At 44.0% G+C, this 18907-nt stretch overlaps 1 protein-coding gene across 1 annotated transcript in view; it reads right to left on the reverse strand.

The window, feature by feature from the left end:
- Osbp (oxysterol binding protein) overlaps positions 1–18166 on the reverse strand; it is a 32128-nt gene extending 13962 nt beyond the window's left edge. The window contains exons 1-7 of the mRNA XM_059260349.1: positions 17793–18166; positions 12950–13158; positions 10392–10642; positions 5055–5253; positions 4710–4812; positions 4371–4425; positions 4052–4183 (exon numbers count right to left, since the gene is read on the reverse strand). Coding sequence (XP_059116332.1) covers positions 4052–4183; positions 4371–4425; positions 4710–4812; positions 5055–5253; positions 10392–10642; positions 12950–13158; positions 17793–18151 — 1308 coding nt within the window. The 5' untranslated portion in view covers positions 18152–18166. The remainder of the gene's footprint in view (positions 1–4051; positions 4184–4370; positions 4426–4709; positions 4813–5054; positions 5254–10391; positions 10643–12949; positions 13159–17792) is intronic.
- Positions 18167–18907: the final 741 nt, after the last annotated feature.

Raw genomic sequence — 18907 nt, forward strand, 5'->3', positions numbered from 1 at the left:
GAGTCCGGACATCATTAGTCACCACTTTTCATTTACATATAACCCACCTTCTAATAAATGTTCCAAGAACCCTGGCTTCTCTGAAAGTGCCAAGCTTTGTTTAATGGTCATTTTATCACTCAGAGGCCAAACACAAACACATGAGTTTGAGTATTTTAGGCGGAAGGAAGCAAGGACATCATTCACTGCCAATGAGAATTAGCAAACCACAAAAGAACCAGAGATTAGCAACACCAGGCAGCCATGAGTCCGGGGGACAAAGAGAAACAGGGACATCACTGCACCTCAGAAGCTCAGGGGATATGGCAGAAGCTTAACACCTTGAAGAGCTCAGGGAGGACTGTCTAGTGAAAACCAGAGTCACACAGCCACTACCAGAAGACTGCCTGAGAGAGAGCCTTGATCTCCTACTGGTGTCTTATACTGGCAGTGCCCAGGCAGATGCCAGCAGGAACAGACGTTCCAAAATACCACGGCCAACACCAGCTTCCCTGTGATAGAGTGCTGCTTGAAGAGATGGCGTGACTTGTCTGGAGACAGGTACACAACTACACATTCCTAATGGCGATGTCAATAAGGAAAGAAGACACAGAGGTCATCTAACCCCAGAAGCTGTTTATAAGTAGGATCTACTTTCTGAGACAGTAAGGGCCTGCCTTTCCAGCCCACTTGCCTACAAATCCTATAAGGTGCTCAATGCTTGAACAAGTGGGTCCTCCTCTATTTATGTTTCCCAAACACCAATTATTTGGAAGTTTCTCCAATATATGCTCATTAAAATCTGTAGCATGAACCTTAAAAGTTCTTATTAATAAAATCAAACCTGAGCCAGGTATTGGGGTGAACTGGAAGATCAGAGAACTAGAACAAACCATAGCTACCTCACCTCGCTGGATCCTCAGCTGGTCTTGTTTTCTCAGACTGGAGGCCTCTGAGTCCTCATCCAGAATGGGTCTCAGCTGAACTGTTGCTCAAAAGCCTAAAAGCTTAACCAGCCAAATGCTTCTAGTTCCTGGTCCTCACGCCTTATATATCTTTCTGCCTTCTACCATCACTCCCTGAGATTAAAGGCTCACTTTCTGGGATTAAAGGCGTGTGTCACCATGCCTGGCTGTTTCCAATGTGGCCTTGAACTCACAGAGATCCAGACGGATTTCTACCTCTGGAGTGTTAGGATTAAAGGTGTGAGTGCCACCATTTTCTAGCCTTTGTATCTAGTGGCTGTTCTGTCTCTGACCCCAGATAAGTTTATTAGGGTGTACAATATTTTGGGGAACACAATACCATCACAAAAATCCTTTTCTTGTCTGTAGTTCAACCTTCATTTCATTTTAATTAATTAATTACTATCACTATTTTTTTTTCTTTCTTTTCTTTCTTTCTTTTTTTTTTTTTTTTTGAGACTGAGTTTCTCTGTGTAACAGCTCTGGTTGGCCTGGAACTTGCTTTGTAGACCAGGCTGGCCTCAAACTCAGAGATCTGCCTGCCTCTACCTCCCGAGTGCTGGGATTAAAGGCATGTAACACCATTGCCCAGATATTGCTACCACTATTACTATCCCATCATCATCAATATTATTACTTTGCAGTACTGGAGATGGAATGTAGGGTCTTAAACATCCTAGGCAAGCAATCTCATCACTGAGCTACATTCTCACCGGTGGGAATCATTCCTTTTAGAAACTAAACCTTATACATGTGTATAAAAACCTATTTGTTTTCTGAGGCTCAATTAATTAATTACTTCAGTATTTGCTGAATGTCCATGCCAGGCAATAATGCTGAGCAGCAAGGACATACATAACAACACCACAGTTCCTATCTCTGAGAAACAGTCTATGAAGAGGTAGGTACCTATGTATCAAGAGACTGAGGAGGGTATTTTATTTCTGCTTCCAAGTACCAGGCTATGAACAGAACATGCACTCCCACACCCTAAGCCTTCATTTCTAGACTTTTCTCTAGATAGCTATGGTCAGATAAGTAAGTTATGGCCACAGAGATTTAAGAGATTAATAGATTATGTGATTTCCAGGAAGTGCCCTTAAAAGTCACAGCCTGCTCTTATTTTTCCATCTTCTAGCTGACTGCAAAATATCCCTCTGATGGCTCAAGGAGCCATTACAGATCTATGAATTAAGGCACCTAATCATATGTAGAAAGGCACAAAATAGAAAGAAACTTGGTCTTGACACTGTAGGTACCAGCTCTGGACAACCTACTTCTGGATTTCAAAATAAGAATGTGTTAGGCCAACATTTGTTTAAGACAGGTGCCCATTTTTTTTTTTTTTCCTGTAAAGAGCTACACAGTAAATATTTAAGCCTTCAGGACCAGGTGGTCTCTGTCACATCATTCAACACTGCTGTTACAGCAAGACAGCAGCCACAAACAGAAATAAATGAATGAGAATCTCTGTCCCGACAAAGCTTTATTTGTGGGCATTAACCTCATGAATTATTTCATTCCTTTAGATTTCTTCCCCAACCACTTAATAAAAAATAAAAACACATTCTTGGCTTATGGCTGTTTAGATGGCAGCCAGATTTGGCCCCAGGGCCTTAGTTTGCTGACCCCTGATTCAAATTAATGTGGCTTGGGATTTCTTTCTATAAACCGAACATCTGCCTAAGAGGCATACTGGCATTGCATATGGCAAATTGGAACTACTCAGTAAATACTTGTAGAATGAATAAGCAAGCAGAACACTGCCAGACACAAACAATGGAGCTTCTTGGAGCACAGGGGATCAATATCTCATCCTGATAGATAGGCTAGAGGTTTATTAAAGAGACACTACAACAAAATCCCTCAACAAAAGGGTTGTAGTCACAGCAAAGAGCCATGGGTTGGTGGGCAAATAAACACAGTTCAAGCATAAAGAGCAGTGTGTCTGTAAATGCCCTAAGGGAAGAGAAAAGATGCTTTAACACCTGAAGGCTATCCTGACTCTAATCTTCAAGACAGAGATCTGCCCATCAGGAGAAAGCACACAGCCCACTAAGGAACTAGATTACAGTCAAGGCAGCAATGATCCACTAAAGGACAGTAAGCTGAGAGCTCACAGGACCACACCTCCAGTTTTAAGATCCCTTTGACAAGAGCATGGGCAGACAGGAGAAGTGCCATTAGAGGAAGGGAGGTCAGCTCAAATCCCATCTCTTTGCTTAGTTTTGAGACAGGTCTCAAGTAGCTCAGGCTGGCCTCAAACTTGATCCACAGTCAAGGTTGAATCCGAACTCCTGATCTTCCTACCTCTACATCCCAAGTGCTGGGATCATAGGTGTGCACTACCATGCCCAGCTCCAATATCCATCTTCACCATGGAGATGGTCCTTACCTACCTGGTTGAATAAACTACTTCTGTGTTTCCTTTGTATATAGGACTTCCCATAGCACTAAAAGGAAAAATATCATCCACCTGTTTCCTTGGCTATCTCTTTTAATCTATGTATGTTTTGTTTTGGTGTGCATGTGTGTAAGAGTGAGACACAGTCTCACTCTTTAACCCAGGTTGGCATGGAACTAGGTAGCCTAGGCTAGTCTGAAACTATTGTCACTCCTCCCAGTGCTGGTATTAACAGGTATGAATTACCACACCCAACTACTATATTCCTTTATCTTAATTTGGGAGGGGATAGTTGTGTATGTATGTAGTGAGTGAATCAGTGCATGTACATAGGAAGGCAGACACAGATGTCACCAGGCTTATGTTCTTGTGCTTACATGGTAGTACCTTTACTGACTAAACCATCTCCTCGGTCCCACTATGTGCTTCTTGAAGACAGTATCAGTGCTGTGTTATCTGTGCATGCCTCACACCTTGCCTGCCTGCCTGCCACAGGAATTGCTCATAAATTCTACCAAACATAAGCAACTGACTCTAGATGATCTGGAAACATACCAGATCCATAGCCAGAACTACACAATCTGACTTGAAGGGATGGTTTATGACTAGCAAGGAAATAAAGACCATGCTTAAAGCTGCTCCAGTGTGGACAGAGTGCCCCTGCGGTGGAGAGGACACCAGTCTGGGTACTCGAGGACCTCACCGGCATTGGGATCTTAGAGAGCTCTTTTCCAATGCAGTTCTTCATGATGCTCCACAAGTTGAGGCTGTAGTTTGGCTTATATGGTATTCTGGTTCTCTTTTCCTTCTTGGTCTCCTCCAGCTGATGCTTGTACTAGAAGCAAAAACAAAGCCATTCAATCAGCCACAAAGAACAAAAAATCTGCTATCTATACCCTTCCCTTCCCCCATGCTTGACAAACAACAACAGGAGTTTCTATTTCTCTTAGCACTTCACAGACAAATCCTTGGGAATCAAAACTAAAGTCCCTCAACTCTGACAACTTCCAAATAAGAGTTACCTGTTCATCAAGGCTGATGTCACTGCTGGCTCCACTGATATTGCTACCAGTACGTCTTCATGGATGAAAAACAGAGGAGAATTAGAACAAAGACCAGAATTAAAGTTTGGGCTTCATCAGTTCTTTATGAAGCACAATCCAAATACACTGCACACACTTAGAATGGGTATGCTTTTGGGGTCTCTGGAGAATTCAATGTGTAAGTGCTAACAGTTTTCCATCTACTTATCACAAAGGGCCCACATCTTAGCAACTGTCACCAGCTCAGATTCTCATGGGAAGGATTCTCATGATATAAATACACATGTTCATTTTCTTCAACAGTCAAGGACAACCTACTTGTGGCCCAAATTTTCAGGCATGGTGATAATCTCTGGTGCATCAAAAAATTCATTCTCGTCATCTTCATCACTCATGTCCCCTTTGCCAGAACAGCACTGATCTACAAGGAGAAAAGCCTCATTTGTTTTCTGTGCTTACATTTACCAATGCCTAGCACAGTGGGTTCTTTTAAATACTGATCACAAACATGGTAACAATAGTAGAAAGCAGTGGAAAAGCCAAAAGAAATCAACAGCTCCAAAACCATCTCACACGAGCCACCAATTGTAGAGAATTTCTTCTGTCAACTGCAGAAACCACCTGGATCACATCGAATAGCTATGTAAGAGCTAAGTTTCTCACCTTTACCAGAACCAGCACTGCCTGGAGTGTTTGCTGGCAGCACCGTGGCTCCCCGGAAGGCTCTCTCCAGGTGATTGTGCTGCTTTGCCAGCTGCTCAAGAGTCTCTTCCAGTCGGATACGCTGGTCTCTTTCATACTGTAGTGACTTCTGCCACTTTTTACTATGAGTCTGGGCTAACATGAGGAAATCTCTGCAGGCCTGTCCAGAGAAAGTGTTGGTTATGTCACTTCAACTAGTCAGACTCCCCACAAAGTAACCTCATTCTGGGAACATGAGAAAGCATATGACAATTAAATACTTCCTGCTATTTCATAGTATCAGGGACAGCCAGCTCTGTGCTGCAATCAAGGTCAGATTTGGGAAAGAGTGAACACCGTTGTCATAGTTCTCCTATTTTCCTGGTCACGAGGACTAAGCAAATACCAAGTGAGCAGCAAACCCAGACAAGGCATTTGTGGCAGCAGCACAAAGGGCGGGCATGTGAACTGCACCCGAGATCTACTGGCTGAAAGATAAAGTGCCTGACAACTGCTTTCAATAAACCAACTAAACTCACATAACCCAGCGCTGAGGACTGAGACACTGTGAACAGAGTCCGCACTCACTCAGACTAGAGATGGGGTAACTTGGCTTTGCTTTTACTTTAGTCATTTAGGAACCAACTGATCTTAAAAATTAGAACACTACTTGGTGAATCAAGGATGGGATGTAGAGAACAACAAACAACAACCCTCTGCCCCCCAATCTGATTATCTCAGTCCCTTTACTCACAGCTAGGATCAAATCCTAATTATGGTTACAACACAAATGGCCCTTCTAAGTATGGCCACCATCCACCTGAAGCCTCCTCTCTGCCGCTGTTACCTCTGTACTGCACAACACAGCCACACCGAACACACCATTTCTTGAGCACACAACTTTCTTCCAGCCCTGACTACTTAGGTATATGCTACTCACTCTGCCTACACTGCTCTTCCCTCTCCCCTTTCTCTAAGAAAGAAGAGGACCTGTAAGAGAAATGGTACTTCTATGACACCCACACGCCAAAACAACCAGTTGCTTCTTCTATCTCCTTACCAGTTTCAGCATACTTCTACCTAACACACGCACAGCAGCATCATGACTGAGTTTCTATCTCTCCAGAAGGATCACAAGCAACTTTAAAACACATTTTACAGCTCACTCATATACAGGTCTCCAGCTCCTAACACAAAGCAGGAGCCTCATAAAGTTTGCTTAATAAATAAATGAAGGAAGGAACCAATGTAAGCTTGAAAGTGTATTCCCTGTTACAGAGAAACTAAAGGGTTCTATTAGAATGTCTGCTCCCATGGTTTCAACAATTGCCTACAGGTCCACCAATGGCTACTACATCAGTGATTCCAAATTGGACTCTCTGAGTTTCAGACCAGAATATCCAAGTGCCTCTTCAATGGCTCAAAGTAACTTCAAAATCAGTGGGTCTCACGCTTGATTCACCACATTCTCTTGCTGCCTCTTGTTTCTTCCTTTGAATTTCTCCATCACAAAGCGGTTCCAAAGGCCTTCAAGCTGTCCAAGCCTATGGGGCGTCTCGCTTTCAGTTTTGCTTCCTTCTTCCCATCCAAATAGCAAGTCCTAGTGACTCTCCTTTAATATTCTGGAGTCTGTAATCTCTTTCCATCCCTCCACGGCAGAAGCAGTGGAGCACACATCTGGAGTTGGGCTGGTTGGCCTAAATCACAGCTTTCCTGCCATCTAGTTAGTTACAGAACTCCTCTGTGCTTCACATTCATTGTCTGTAACAAAGACTAACAGCAGAGACCACCTCTGAGTTATCACTTCACATACAGTGCTCAGAACCACACTGGGCTCACAGTAAACATTTAGTAAGGCACTAAGCCAGCTTGCTTGCCTCAAAACTGGCCTCAGCCACTTCTAGTCAGCTACCAGCAAGCCCCCTCATCTTCATCTGCACTGCCCCTAACTCCTTCAAGCCTCACCTCTAGCTACTTCCCTAACAGCCACCAGCAGTTCCCAGATTCTGAGGAGAACAGGTCCACATATATCACATCACCACCTCCACCAATTCTTCTCCCTTACTCTCTTTTAATAATACTGATAACAATTAAATTTAGCAAGAACCAATGGGCATGGCGGTGCTTGCCTTTAGTCTCAGCATTAGGGAGGCAGAGGCAAACAGATTTCTGAGGCCAGCCTGGTTTATATCATAAGTTCCAGGATAGTTAGAGCTACACAGAGATCCTGTCTCAAAAATTAAAATAAAATAAAAAGTTATCAAGAGATAGTTGTACTGCCAGGCACTTTGCTGAGCATTTCAAATCTATTTCTTAAAGTCTTTCAACAAAACCGTGAAATATCTACTAGTATCAAAGCATTTACAGATATGAAATAGAGGTCACAGAATGGGTAGGTTTCCCTGGGTTATGCAGACAGAGCTGGAGTCCAAGTCTATATTGCCTTCTTTATAGGAAGATTTTCATTCTCTCTCAACATTTAGATGCCATATTAGCTTCTTTAGCCTTCCTAGTACATGCTGAACACCTCCAATGTGCTGCCTATGTCTATTCTGTCATGTCACATAGCTGCTCAGACAGGCTTTGAACTCTTGTTCCTCCTGCCTAAGCCTCCAGAGCGCTGAGATTAACAGGCATGTGTCACCATACCTGGCTTATTGTTAATATGCATATTGCGATTATCACCTGAAAGATAAGCAGATAACAACACAGGATAAAAAGTGCATGTCAGGCAACACCTAAATAATAGGGACACAGGCAGTGAACAAGAAAGCAAGGGGGAGAGAACAGCTTACTTCTACCCAGCTGTTGGGTGACTCAGTGTGTGTTGTGCTGAGGATCGAATCCAAGGCCTGGAGCATGCTAGGCAAATATTCTATCACAAAGCTACATTCCCCTCCTCCTGAAACTTTGGTTCTGACTTCTAGGAGATCATTCCCTGACATAATCTAGAACTTGAGGATAAATAATTCCCCAAAGAACAAAGATGAACAATTTCCAAGAGAGAAAAGGCTAAGGCAAGGCTTTGGTTTTATAAAGCAGGGGTGTCTTATTTAGAAAAAAAAAAAATTCATATTAGAATAAAAAAGACGACTGTCAAACAGTTGAGTGTTCATCTGACATTGACAACAACTAGCTATCATTCTTAGGTGACTATGACGTTTGGAGTAGTTTTTTACTAAAGAGTATACATACAGGACTTGACAATTAACCCCAAAATCTTCTTTTCAGGATTCCTTAAAGATGTCTCCACCCCTAGAAAGCGGGAAGTAATTTTAAGAACACGACGCCCACATTCCCCAGAAGTGGGGTGGGTAGTTTTTGGTCGTTTAATGAGTTATGGATATTGTCATTGTTTACAATGGTTGGTTACAAGTTGTTGACTGTTAATGGTCAGGAAAAAAGCTGAACAAGGAGATTAGATTCAGAGGTTTTGTTTAAAAAAAAAAAGAAAGAAAAAGAAAAAAGAATATAGATATGAAGTAGATCGAATCTACTCTGAGAAAAAAGATAAAGAAATAATAGGATAAATGGGTAGATCACTGAATCTACACTGAAAAGAAAAAGGGGAAGATATAAAAATGACAAAAGGTAGATTATTGAAACTTTTATGAAAATATGAATATGGTAAGATAAAAAGGTCAATTTTTGAATCTACTTTAAAAAGGAACTACTTGTTTTAAATAGGATAAGTAGTGAAATTTTTTGTCTGAGTTTATCAAATGTTACTGGACTAGACATTGTTAATATATATAATGGAGTTTTTTGTCTGAATCTGTCAAATGTTAATGGACTAGACATTGTTAATGTAATTTTTGACTGTATATATTGTATATACTTATCAGATAGTTTTTCTTGTATTAGTTATAAGCTTTTTTTAAATTTTAGACAAAAAGAGAGGAAATGTGGTAGTATTGTGTTCCCCAAAATATTGTGTACCCTAATAAACTTATCTGGGAAAACGGCTTGGAGGTTAAGAACACTCGCTGCTCTTGCAAAGGACCTGGGTTCGTTTCCCAGCACCCATATGGTAGCTTGTGGCCACCAGTAACTCCAATACCAGAGATCCGATGCCCTCTTCTGTCCTCCATAGGCACACAAGGGATGTACAGACATACATGCAGGGCAAACACCCATATACATAAAACACAAAACATAAGTCTACAGATTTACCATGGATGTCGGTTTGTGTGATTACCAGGCTTCCTGGTCACTGGACACCTGCATTAGCACTGACCTGCTGAGTGCTCCTAAGAGGCGGCTAACCTTCCTGAAATTTCTAATAGGAAAAACTAATTTATCTTCTTTCTAGCTGGGGTAAATCAGAGCCCTGAAGGTGTTCAACACTCAAAATAAAGGTTAACACAACTGCCATCAAGTAACAAGAAACAAAATGAGAAAATGAAATTTCCCCTTCATCACAGGAAAAGGCCTTTGATCTTCAGGCACCACAAGAACTAAACTAGCTCTTCTCATGATCATTCCCTAAACAAAGGAAATCTGGCACTTGTGAGGTAACTTTACCCATTTAATTAGATGGGGAGAGAAGCTCTGCAAAACCATTTCTCACAGAATACTTGTCTCACTTATGAAATGTCCTTCTGTGTCTCTATGTACACAGGACCTAAAACAACCTGTCAGGTGAGAATCAGTTACCAGCAGAGGAAAACCAGCATTGTAAAACTTGGTATTCCTTTCACTCCTAGCAATACATCAGTAAGGCCAGCGATGCTTTGTATTTACCCACAGTCTTCTAATGCCCAAGTGGAGCAAGTATTCTGGAATCAAAGGCCAACACTGAACTAACTAGTATTACAAGTTCTCAGCAGTGCTCGAGGCAGGCCCTGCTCACCATTCCACATGCAGGATGCCTGACCGTGAAGGAAGGGTCTGACTCCAAGGAAGAAGGAAGCGAAAGAACACAGCAGTGCAAAGGATTCAAGAGGCTCTTTCAGCTCTGACAGATTAGGTTTGAAAAAAAGAGCAAAGAGGCAAAACCAAAATCAAAAGACGTTCAGGCACTAGACTAACATAATAGCACCTCAGATACCCTGCCACTCAGAGAAAGAAGGCTGCACCACCGGGCTCCTTACTACCTCCCGGGCTGATGTGATGTCCCTTTGACCACTTGAGCAGAGCACCGTCCACCTGGACAGCCAGTTCTGTTTCATGCAACAGACAATGTAACCTAAAGCACCTGATCATCGAAGCAAGACCTAGTATAGTCAGCGCTTTACCAGCTAGTTCCAAGAGGCTGGGAAAGCATAACATTTCAGAAGGGAAGTGTCAAAAAGCCAGAGGTGCACCATCTTTACTCACATTGATCATGGCATTGGATGTTATCCTAAAGAGCGTGGCTCGTTCGTTGACTTGTTTGATTTTCTCGTTGCTCTCAGCAGGCAGCTTCAGGGACTCCAGCTCACTGAGGGAACGCTGCAGGGCAGTGCCATGCTTAGCTATCAAGTCATTGCACGTGCTCAGGTCCTCCACCTTGCTGGAGAGTGTTCGGAGGGTGTTCTGAAGCTCAGTCTTGTCCGTTTGTGAGACAGACTCTTCATCTCCCGATTCATCTGTAGGGATGCCAAGGTTAACGTCTGCCTCCAGGATCAGGACTGAGAGTTAGAGCCCCACCTACTTGGCTCCAAGTAGACCACCATGCTTCACTATGTGCCTTCTGAGCAAATGAGGGCTGGCAATTCCAGAGGATTCCTCTGCAGTGTGGCCCATGGCCTACACCATACAGACTTGAGGCACTTCATAAAGGTGCACAGTCTCAGGTCACACTCCTAGACACTTAGATTCACATGATGAGTGGCAAGGCCTGGAAACCTGCATTTCTCTTTTAAAATTACATGTATTTATAATTATATTTACGGGGGCAAGGGTAGGATACATGTGTCATAGTACATATGTGGAGGTCACAACCCACAGGGGTCAGTTCTCTCTCTCCACTCAGGCTGGTTAGCAGGTGCCCTCACTGGCTAAGCCACCTCACTGGCCCAGAATCTGTGTTTCTAATTGTGACCAAAGCAGTCCTAATGTATGCTGAAGTTTAAGATCCACTGACGGAAAGGATACTATGGGAAACCAGATGGCTCCTAGAATTAGGAACGTATAACTAAACCTTTCAACTCTTTTTTAAGGCAGCATCTCACACAGCTCAGGTTAGCTTTGAACTCCCTTATGTAGCCAATCTGACCTTGAACTCCTGATCCTCTTGCTCCAACTCCTGAAAGAGTGACCACTACACCTAGTTTATGCTGTTCTGGGGAATTAAAGGCTTCATACATAGTAGCTAAGCACTCTTACCAACTGAACTACATCCCCAGCAACAAGCTTTTAAACATTAGCTTGAAGAGTCCAGTGTAACCCAAACTAATCATTACTGCAAACCCACCATTATCTTTAGGGAAGGATGCAGGCCGTCTGCAAAATGGGTTGAGAAGCGCAGAGCAGCTTCTTGAGACAAAGTCTACGTCACTAAAAGCTCTGTTCATTTTTCTTCTCCAAGGGAGAGCTGAACTTCATGATGAACTTATTTGACCCTAAAGCCACTGCAAAAGCAAAACAAGATAGCTCTCAAATCATAAGCCAGGAGGGACTCGGTACGGCACCTCTCCCCACCAGCTTCGTACTTAACCGTCTGTCACTGCAAACTGCCTTTCCAGCAGGGTCACTCCTTGGTGGAGCTGACAGCAGCCTTCAATTCAACAAAAGGAACAAGAGAAGACCTGTCCTTTCTGCTAGACCGAGGCAGGGGCCAAGGTCACAATGTAACCTGTCACCACAAAACTGATAAAGCAATGAAGTTTCCTCTCATGGCTTAACAGACATTAGGCACAGTATGGGAAATGATGGAAAACAAGTTAGGCAACTGGCAAACAAAAGCCAGAGCTGACCGTCTCAGTTCTCCGCCAGTAAGCAAGCTCAGTATGACTATCAGTATCTTGAGGGCAAATCCTATCATTTTCTTTAGAAAAAAAAAGCTAATTAAAAAAAAAAAAATTTTTACTACTTTAAACTGTGTTTGTGTGTGTGCCCTTAGCAGTCAGAGGCAGCGATCCTCCCGGAGCTGGAGTCACAAATGCTTGTGAGCTTCTGACACAGGCGCTGAGAACTCCTAACCACTGAGCCATCTCTCCAGGCCCAATAAGATTGTTTTTCAGGTCATCTATCAACTCTGTTACAACTTTAACAAATGAGAAGCTATCAGAAGCTGGCCTAAAATACCAGCACTTAAGACTGGAGACAGAGGGATCAGGAGTTCAAGGTCATCTTAAACTACAGATGGAGTGAATTTGGGGCCAGCCTGGGACACGACACTGCCGGGGTCGGGGGGAGGAGACACCCAGAGAAGAAAAATATACATAGGTCCAAACAATGAGTTGTAAGATTCCTACTACTGAGCTAGTAATGAAGTAGTTATGTCTCAACTAACACCACAAACAAAAGCACAGGCCAGGTATAGTGGAGCATGTCCTTAGTCCTAGCACTCAGGAGGCTGGAGGATGGGGTAAGACCTTGAATTTAAAAAAAAAAAAAAATTAAGCATAAGTGCTATGTCATATCTCTAGTACCAAGGTTTTTCAACTTCGGCTAGTTAATTCTTTGTTGGAGGGTGGGGGGCTGTTCTGTACCTCATAGGGAATTGAGTAGTTTCTTTGGCTTCTAGTCTCTATGTGCCAGTCACACCCCAGCTTCCATTATTTTAACTAAAAATGTCTCCAGACATTACCAAACATCACATGTATATGTAGGACTGAACTCAGTTTCCAATGAGAAGCTTGGGATATATCAGACATGGGACATAATCAAATACACTGAAGTCAAGGGTGAAAACTTGGGTTCCTTAGGCCCAGTGTTCCTTTGCTTCATACCTGACTCTGCCAGCATCTTCACAGCCTTGGCCTTGGCCAGCTCCAGGGCTGTCACCCAGCGCTGCCTCTCTACTTCCGAGCTGGCCTTCAAGTGGTAGGTCTGAGCACCACCATTGGAAATGATAAAGTTGCAAGAGTCCTCCACAGTGATGTTGGCTGTGGCGAGGTTGATGGTACCACGGCAGGTGTGTCTCATTTCTGCCTTGGACCTGCCATAGCAAGACAAAAAAGGCTAAACAGAAAGGCAATAGACATTTGTCCTGCTCTGCTTTTAATTTCTTTTCATAACTCTGAGCACTTTGAAAATTAAGTAGTATTAGGAATTAACAATCTTCTTACAGTTCTCTCAACCCTTGGAAATTAAAGCAGTGGGAAATTGCTTTCAAAGCTAATAAGCAATGTATGAATCAGATTTTATTGCCCCACTGTTCCTCTTACCATTCGCTTTAAAAATACAGTCTTTACTGAGCTAGAAATGCATGAAATATTAATTCATCAGTTAATTAAGTAAAACTGAATGAGTTTTGACAAGTGGATACAATTGTGCAATCACTACCCCAATCCAAGTGAAGAACATTTCCCTCACCTAACAAAGTTCTCTCGTGCCCATTTGCAGTCAGAAACTGCTTTTTACTTAGCAAGTTATAAAACACTTTATAACCTTGTGCAACAAAAATTTCTGACACTCTCATTCTCTAAGAATAGCTCCATTTTTATACACTGCACCACCCCCTCACTGTAAATCAGCCCAAATGAGAACTGTCACGCCACACTTAGGATTGTATTGCAGAAGTATATAAAAGGCAAACCTTAAGTGATTAGACTATTAAATATTATTGGTCATGGCTCAAATAATAAGAAATAAGACTAGCTACCTGTCTGAGACAACAAAGAACAACTACAAAAGAATCACCAGGCATTTTAATCTTTCTGGAAAATGTAGTTTCCTAAGTTCCAGACTTTTATTGGTGGGGACTCCTAAGCCATCCTATTAATAGCCAGGAAAGACTCAGCAGGTCTGCACTCAAGAGGACTGGGTGTAAAAATTTCCCCAATCTCTACTGACAGTTCTATTAATAGACTAACTTTTGAACTTTACAACATTACTTGGTGACAACAAGCCACAAAGCACTTGACATAAAATATCAGGATTCACATTAAAGATTAAACTCCCAGCACCACTGATCACACAGAGAAAAGTGTGCTCATTTCTTCTCCACTGCTGCTATACCCAGGGACCTTCACATTGAAACCACAGTTTTCCCTGTCCAACTCAGAACATAAAGAGGTCAAAGTCCTTTGCCACAGTACAACGCAGAAGAGCCAAGCAGCCAAACACACCTGGTACATCCAGAATTCCTACATGCCAGGAAGGGCACACACCCTTCCCCAGACACCAAGATTTCCTATGTTTGAGAAAGTCTGTTGACTGCCCTTAGGAAGAAGATAGATCCACCGTTGTTCATTTCATCATGTGGAACTTTTCTTTCTCGAATGTGCTAATGAGCAATAAGGGATCATGGGGTGGGGGTGGGGGTCTCAAAGGACTGGCCATTTTCCATGTCCTGCACCTGCCACTGTAACGTGAATCCCTGCTTTTTCTATTCTTACCTCCCAGTCCCAAGCTTCAGTTACATTATGAATAATGCAGGCTGAATTACAGACCCACAGCTGAAAGCTAGCTTACCTTTACTACTTGGGTCTTCTATCACATTCTTCCTTATCGGTACTTTTCACTAACAGCCTCCCAAGATCTCTTCTGCCTCCACTGTCTTCACACACCAAAGAAGTTTCTCAGATAATATAAACTCTATAGCTGTTTAACAGACACTAAGGAACACTGAGAAGGAGGCAGGCTTGACTACAGCTCTTAGGCTCGGGCAAACATACCTATGGTTATAAATGTTTAGAACAGAGGCAGGAAAAGATTCCAAGTGTAGGAAAAGTTCTTCAGTCATTACAATATTACATGGTTATTTTCTGGCTAGAAAGTTCTTGCCTGAAAAGGCCAGGTGAAATAGTAATTTAATCTTCAGAAGCTAAAAGGAAAACTAATACTATAGCCTGGGGTGTTTGGGGGAGAGCTGGGATTCTGTACAAGCAAAAGAAAGATCAAAAGGAAAGCTTGCTCGTGTCTGTTCTTCTCTGCATCAGAGGATGGAGTCTATGAAGGAAAAAGGTATTTTAGAAATGGCATATGTAAGAGGGTAGGTTTTGGACATGTGACAGTCAGAAAAGGAATAACATAGTTAAGCAATTCTAGGAAAGAGATGGGGATCACAGGCACCCTACTAGGAAGAATAAACTGCCAATGCTGTAGGCAGGAGGTACTTCACTGAAATTCTAGGAGTGTGTGGTAATGTATAGATTGATAAACTGGACCCTGTGGATTGGCTGGTTTGTGTGCATGGGACCATCCTAGTTGGAAAGGACAGGCTAATGGCATATTTTAGTATGTTTTAAAAGGAGTTTTCATGGAGTTAGCTACTGTGAGAAAGAAGGTAAAAGTAGCAACAAATACGAGGGAGAGAGCAACAGGTAAATTATTAATGTCCAAGATCAACACTGATCAAGATTGATACTGAACAATCAAGTAGCCTGCAAAGCAGATCATGCAAGAACTTGGTTGGATTACAAAGACCATAGAATAGTCTTAATTTTTCTTAGATTCACTTTATGTGGGTTTTTTGTTTGTTTGCGTTTGTTTGTTTGTTTGTTTGTGGTTTTTAGAAACAGGGATTCTCTGCGTAGCTTTGGCTATCCTGTAAGACCAGGCTGGCTCGAGTTCACAAAGATCTGCCTGTCTCTGCCTCCTGAATGCTGGGATTAAAGGCATTCACCATCACCACCCGGCTTATTTTATGTCTTTTGACTACATTTATGTATGGGCAGTAAGTGAGCCATCTCTACAACCCAAGACCATACGATATTAAAGTCCTTGGATAATGCACTTTTTTTTTTTCTTTTTGAGACAGGGTCTCACTATGTGGTTCTGGCTGTCCTGAAACTTGCCATGGAGACCAGCATGCATCAAACTCACAGAGATCCACCTGCCTCTGCCTTTTGCTGGAATTAAAGGCTGGTTATCATCATGCCCAGCCCTTAATGAACAATTTTTGAAAATGAGGAATCAGTGTTATTAGTGATTTATGAACCAAGTTAGGATATGAATCAACTTAACATTAGAATAATAGTCAATTAAAACAAGATATGAGCTTGAATAGATGGGGGGAAAAAACCTCTGGGCCAAACTAAAACTTTAGATGTATGTTACAATCCTAAACTGAGTGCTAGATGGGCAGAAGAAAGGGGCTGTATTAAAACTAATTCAGAATACACAATGCAAATGCACCTACTCACAACTAATGTTGCTTAAGCATGGAGGATGAGCTATCTTAAGGCATTTTCTATGGTTGAGAAGGGACAAGCATGTTCTCACAACAACCTCCAATTCTTATCTTCAAACTTTCCTTAAAATTCTCTAAGAGACAAGCCAATGCTGTTGATGAGAAAGTTATTGGTTCACTCTGAGCTTCGTGGTAGTGGAGTGACTACTGGTGAAACTGCAAAGAACTACAGGCTGAGCCACTCTTGTCATCAGTGTCGTGGCCTCCCACACTGGATGGCCTTTAGGAAGAGATTTCAATTAGAAACGGAATTACACTAAGCAAATTCCTCTTAAAGCATACTTCTGTACTTTTTGCATGAAACACATTATAACCGTGATCCATAAACTGTGTTTTAGGTAATTATCTCTGTTTCTAATTGGTTCATGTGACACTAACCTGGGTTTTAGGTTATATTGGTATGAACAGTAGTTTCAAATCCAGATTTCTCCAAGACCTTGGGACAGCTGCCCATGCTAAGTATGCTTCCTTGTCAGAAACATGGGAACATGTCCTAACTCCCAGGGAGCAAGGAGATCTATGCATACTGAATGAATGTCCCACGTAAGGCATCCAGCCACAATGCCCAGCCATTGAGAATGCTTATGACCTATCCCCAAATCACCTCTCAACACCTCTGTCTAGTAATATAAGCCCCAAAGTGTGACATGTTATGACCACGTTATGAGTCATAGTAAGCATACATTAGCTATACCAAAATAAGCATTGGGAAACTTTAATAATCATTTCAAAAACAAGCATTCTTCCTTTAATAAAACTTAATCTTAAGTAAAACTAAAAAGAGCACAGAACTGCTGGATAAGACAATCATTCCTGTGGGAGGAGGTGGGGCAAGAAAAAGTAAAAGCTATGTAGAGTACACATCTCCACTCTGGGCTGTCCAGACCTAGAAAGCAAGCGCACACTTGGAGAGGTAAGACATATGGTGGACAGAATCCCGAAGTCTCCCTGTCTGTGGTGTTCTGATGTCTGAACGTGTGGAGTGAGCAAGCAAGGGCAGGTACTATCAAGAGTATATCAGGAACCTTTAATTTTAGAGACTGGAGCACAAAGAGTTAGGAGTTAGAATGTCCACTGTAAGTTCCTGAGAGGCAGTGCCCGGGCTGGGTCTGTGCCCCTCCAGCCTCGCAACAGTGCCTTACTTGCAGAATTAGCGATTGCGCCCACGTGGTAGCGGAAATACAATGGCAGAGCAGATGCTCTCCAAACAATTGCTGACAGGAAAGACCCAGGGATGGAGGCAGATGAGGCACCAGAGACGGGTGATGGCGGGGACAGGGGCGGTTCTGACTTTTGCAAGCTGTCAACCTGTACAGGTGACAGACAGGGACCTAGAGCGACCTTGGCTGCGAAGCCGGCCGGCAGAGAGTGACAGCGCGGGTCCGTGGGCTGCCCTGGGGGAAGCCAGGTGAGCGCGGCGCCCCGGAAGCAGTTACCTGTAGTAGCTCAGTAGCCCGTTGCTCAGCACGAACCATCGCCGCTGGTAGCCTTTGATGTAATTGGTCCATTTGAAGAGCCAGCCCTCTCTAGCAGAGCCCGAGCCCCCGGCGCCCGAACCGCCCGAGCCCGCGGCTGGCGGTGCAGAGCCCGGGCCGCCCGCCGCCACTCCCCCGGCCCCGGGGCCCGGGCCGCCCGCCGCCGCTGCGGTCGTGGACGCCACCCCGGAGCCGGGCCCCGCGTCCCCGCGTCCGCCGCCGCCTCCCACCGCGGGTGGACCCGCGCCGCCGCCGCCGCCCGGAGCTGCGATGGCGGCCGGGCCCGGCCCCACTACTCCTCTCAGCTCGGTCGCCGCCATGAGCCGCCGCCGCCCGGAGAGACACGACCGGAACCGCCTACGAGCGCCGCCACCGCCGCCCGGAGCGCCCAACACGGCTAGCGCTTCAGCCGCCGCCGCGCAGCGTCCCCGCCCCGCCAGCCCCGCCGCGGGAAGGAGGGCTCGGCCGCCGGGAAGGAGGGCGGCGATTGGTGCCGCCAAATGTCACTTGCGGAAGACCCCGCGGACATTGGCATTTCTCTCGGGCCTGTCATACTACTCCGCCCAGTGAGAGGCTCGGGGCGCGGCGCGTCCTCCAGGCCTGCTTGCGATTGGCTCAAAGGGAAGCCAATCAGGCAGATCTACGAAACCATTGGTGCTTTTCTGAAGTCCGAAGACGGGAGAATGCAGAGCGCCCGGCCGGTTTGGCTTCCGATTGGCTAACATTTCCGTCAGTCATTTCAGTTTATGCTTCTGTCACTGCCACGTCACCCCCGCCCATCGCTCTGCCCTTCATCCTCTTCCGCCCTTAGGGATTGGTGGTTAATATCAGCTGCTCAAGCCTTTCTACCAATTATTGAGCGCGTTGAGGTAAAAGGGGCAGAGCCCGGCCGTCACAGCCTCATTCTTATTTTCTATTGGCTGACATCTATGTCTTTCACACATCGATGGAGAGGCGGGGCTATGATTGGAGATGATTGGTTCTGGAAATTGTCAGTGAAAGCTGGGGAAAGCAGAGACATCAAATAAATTCCTGGACGCACGAGTGGGCCGAGCCCTTCTGTTCGCAGCTTTAAG

The sequence above is a fragment of the Peromyscus eremicus genome, chromosome 1, assembly GCF_949786415.1.
Source record: "Peromyscus eremicus chromosome 1, PerEre_H2_v1, whole genome shotgun sequence".
In the NCBI taxonomy this organism is placed as follows: Eukaryota; Metazoa; Chordata; class Mammalia; order Rodentia; family Cricetidae; genus Peromyscus; species Peromyscus eremicus.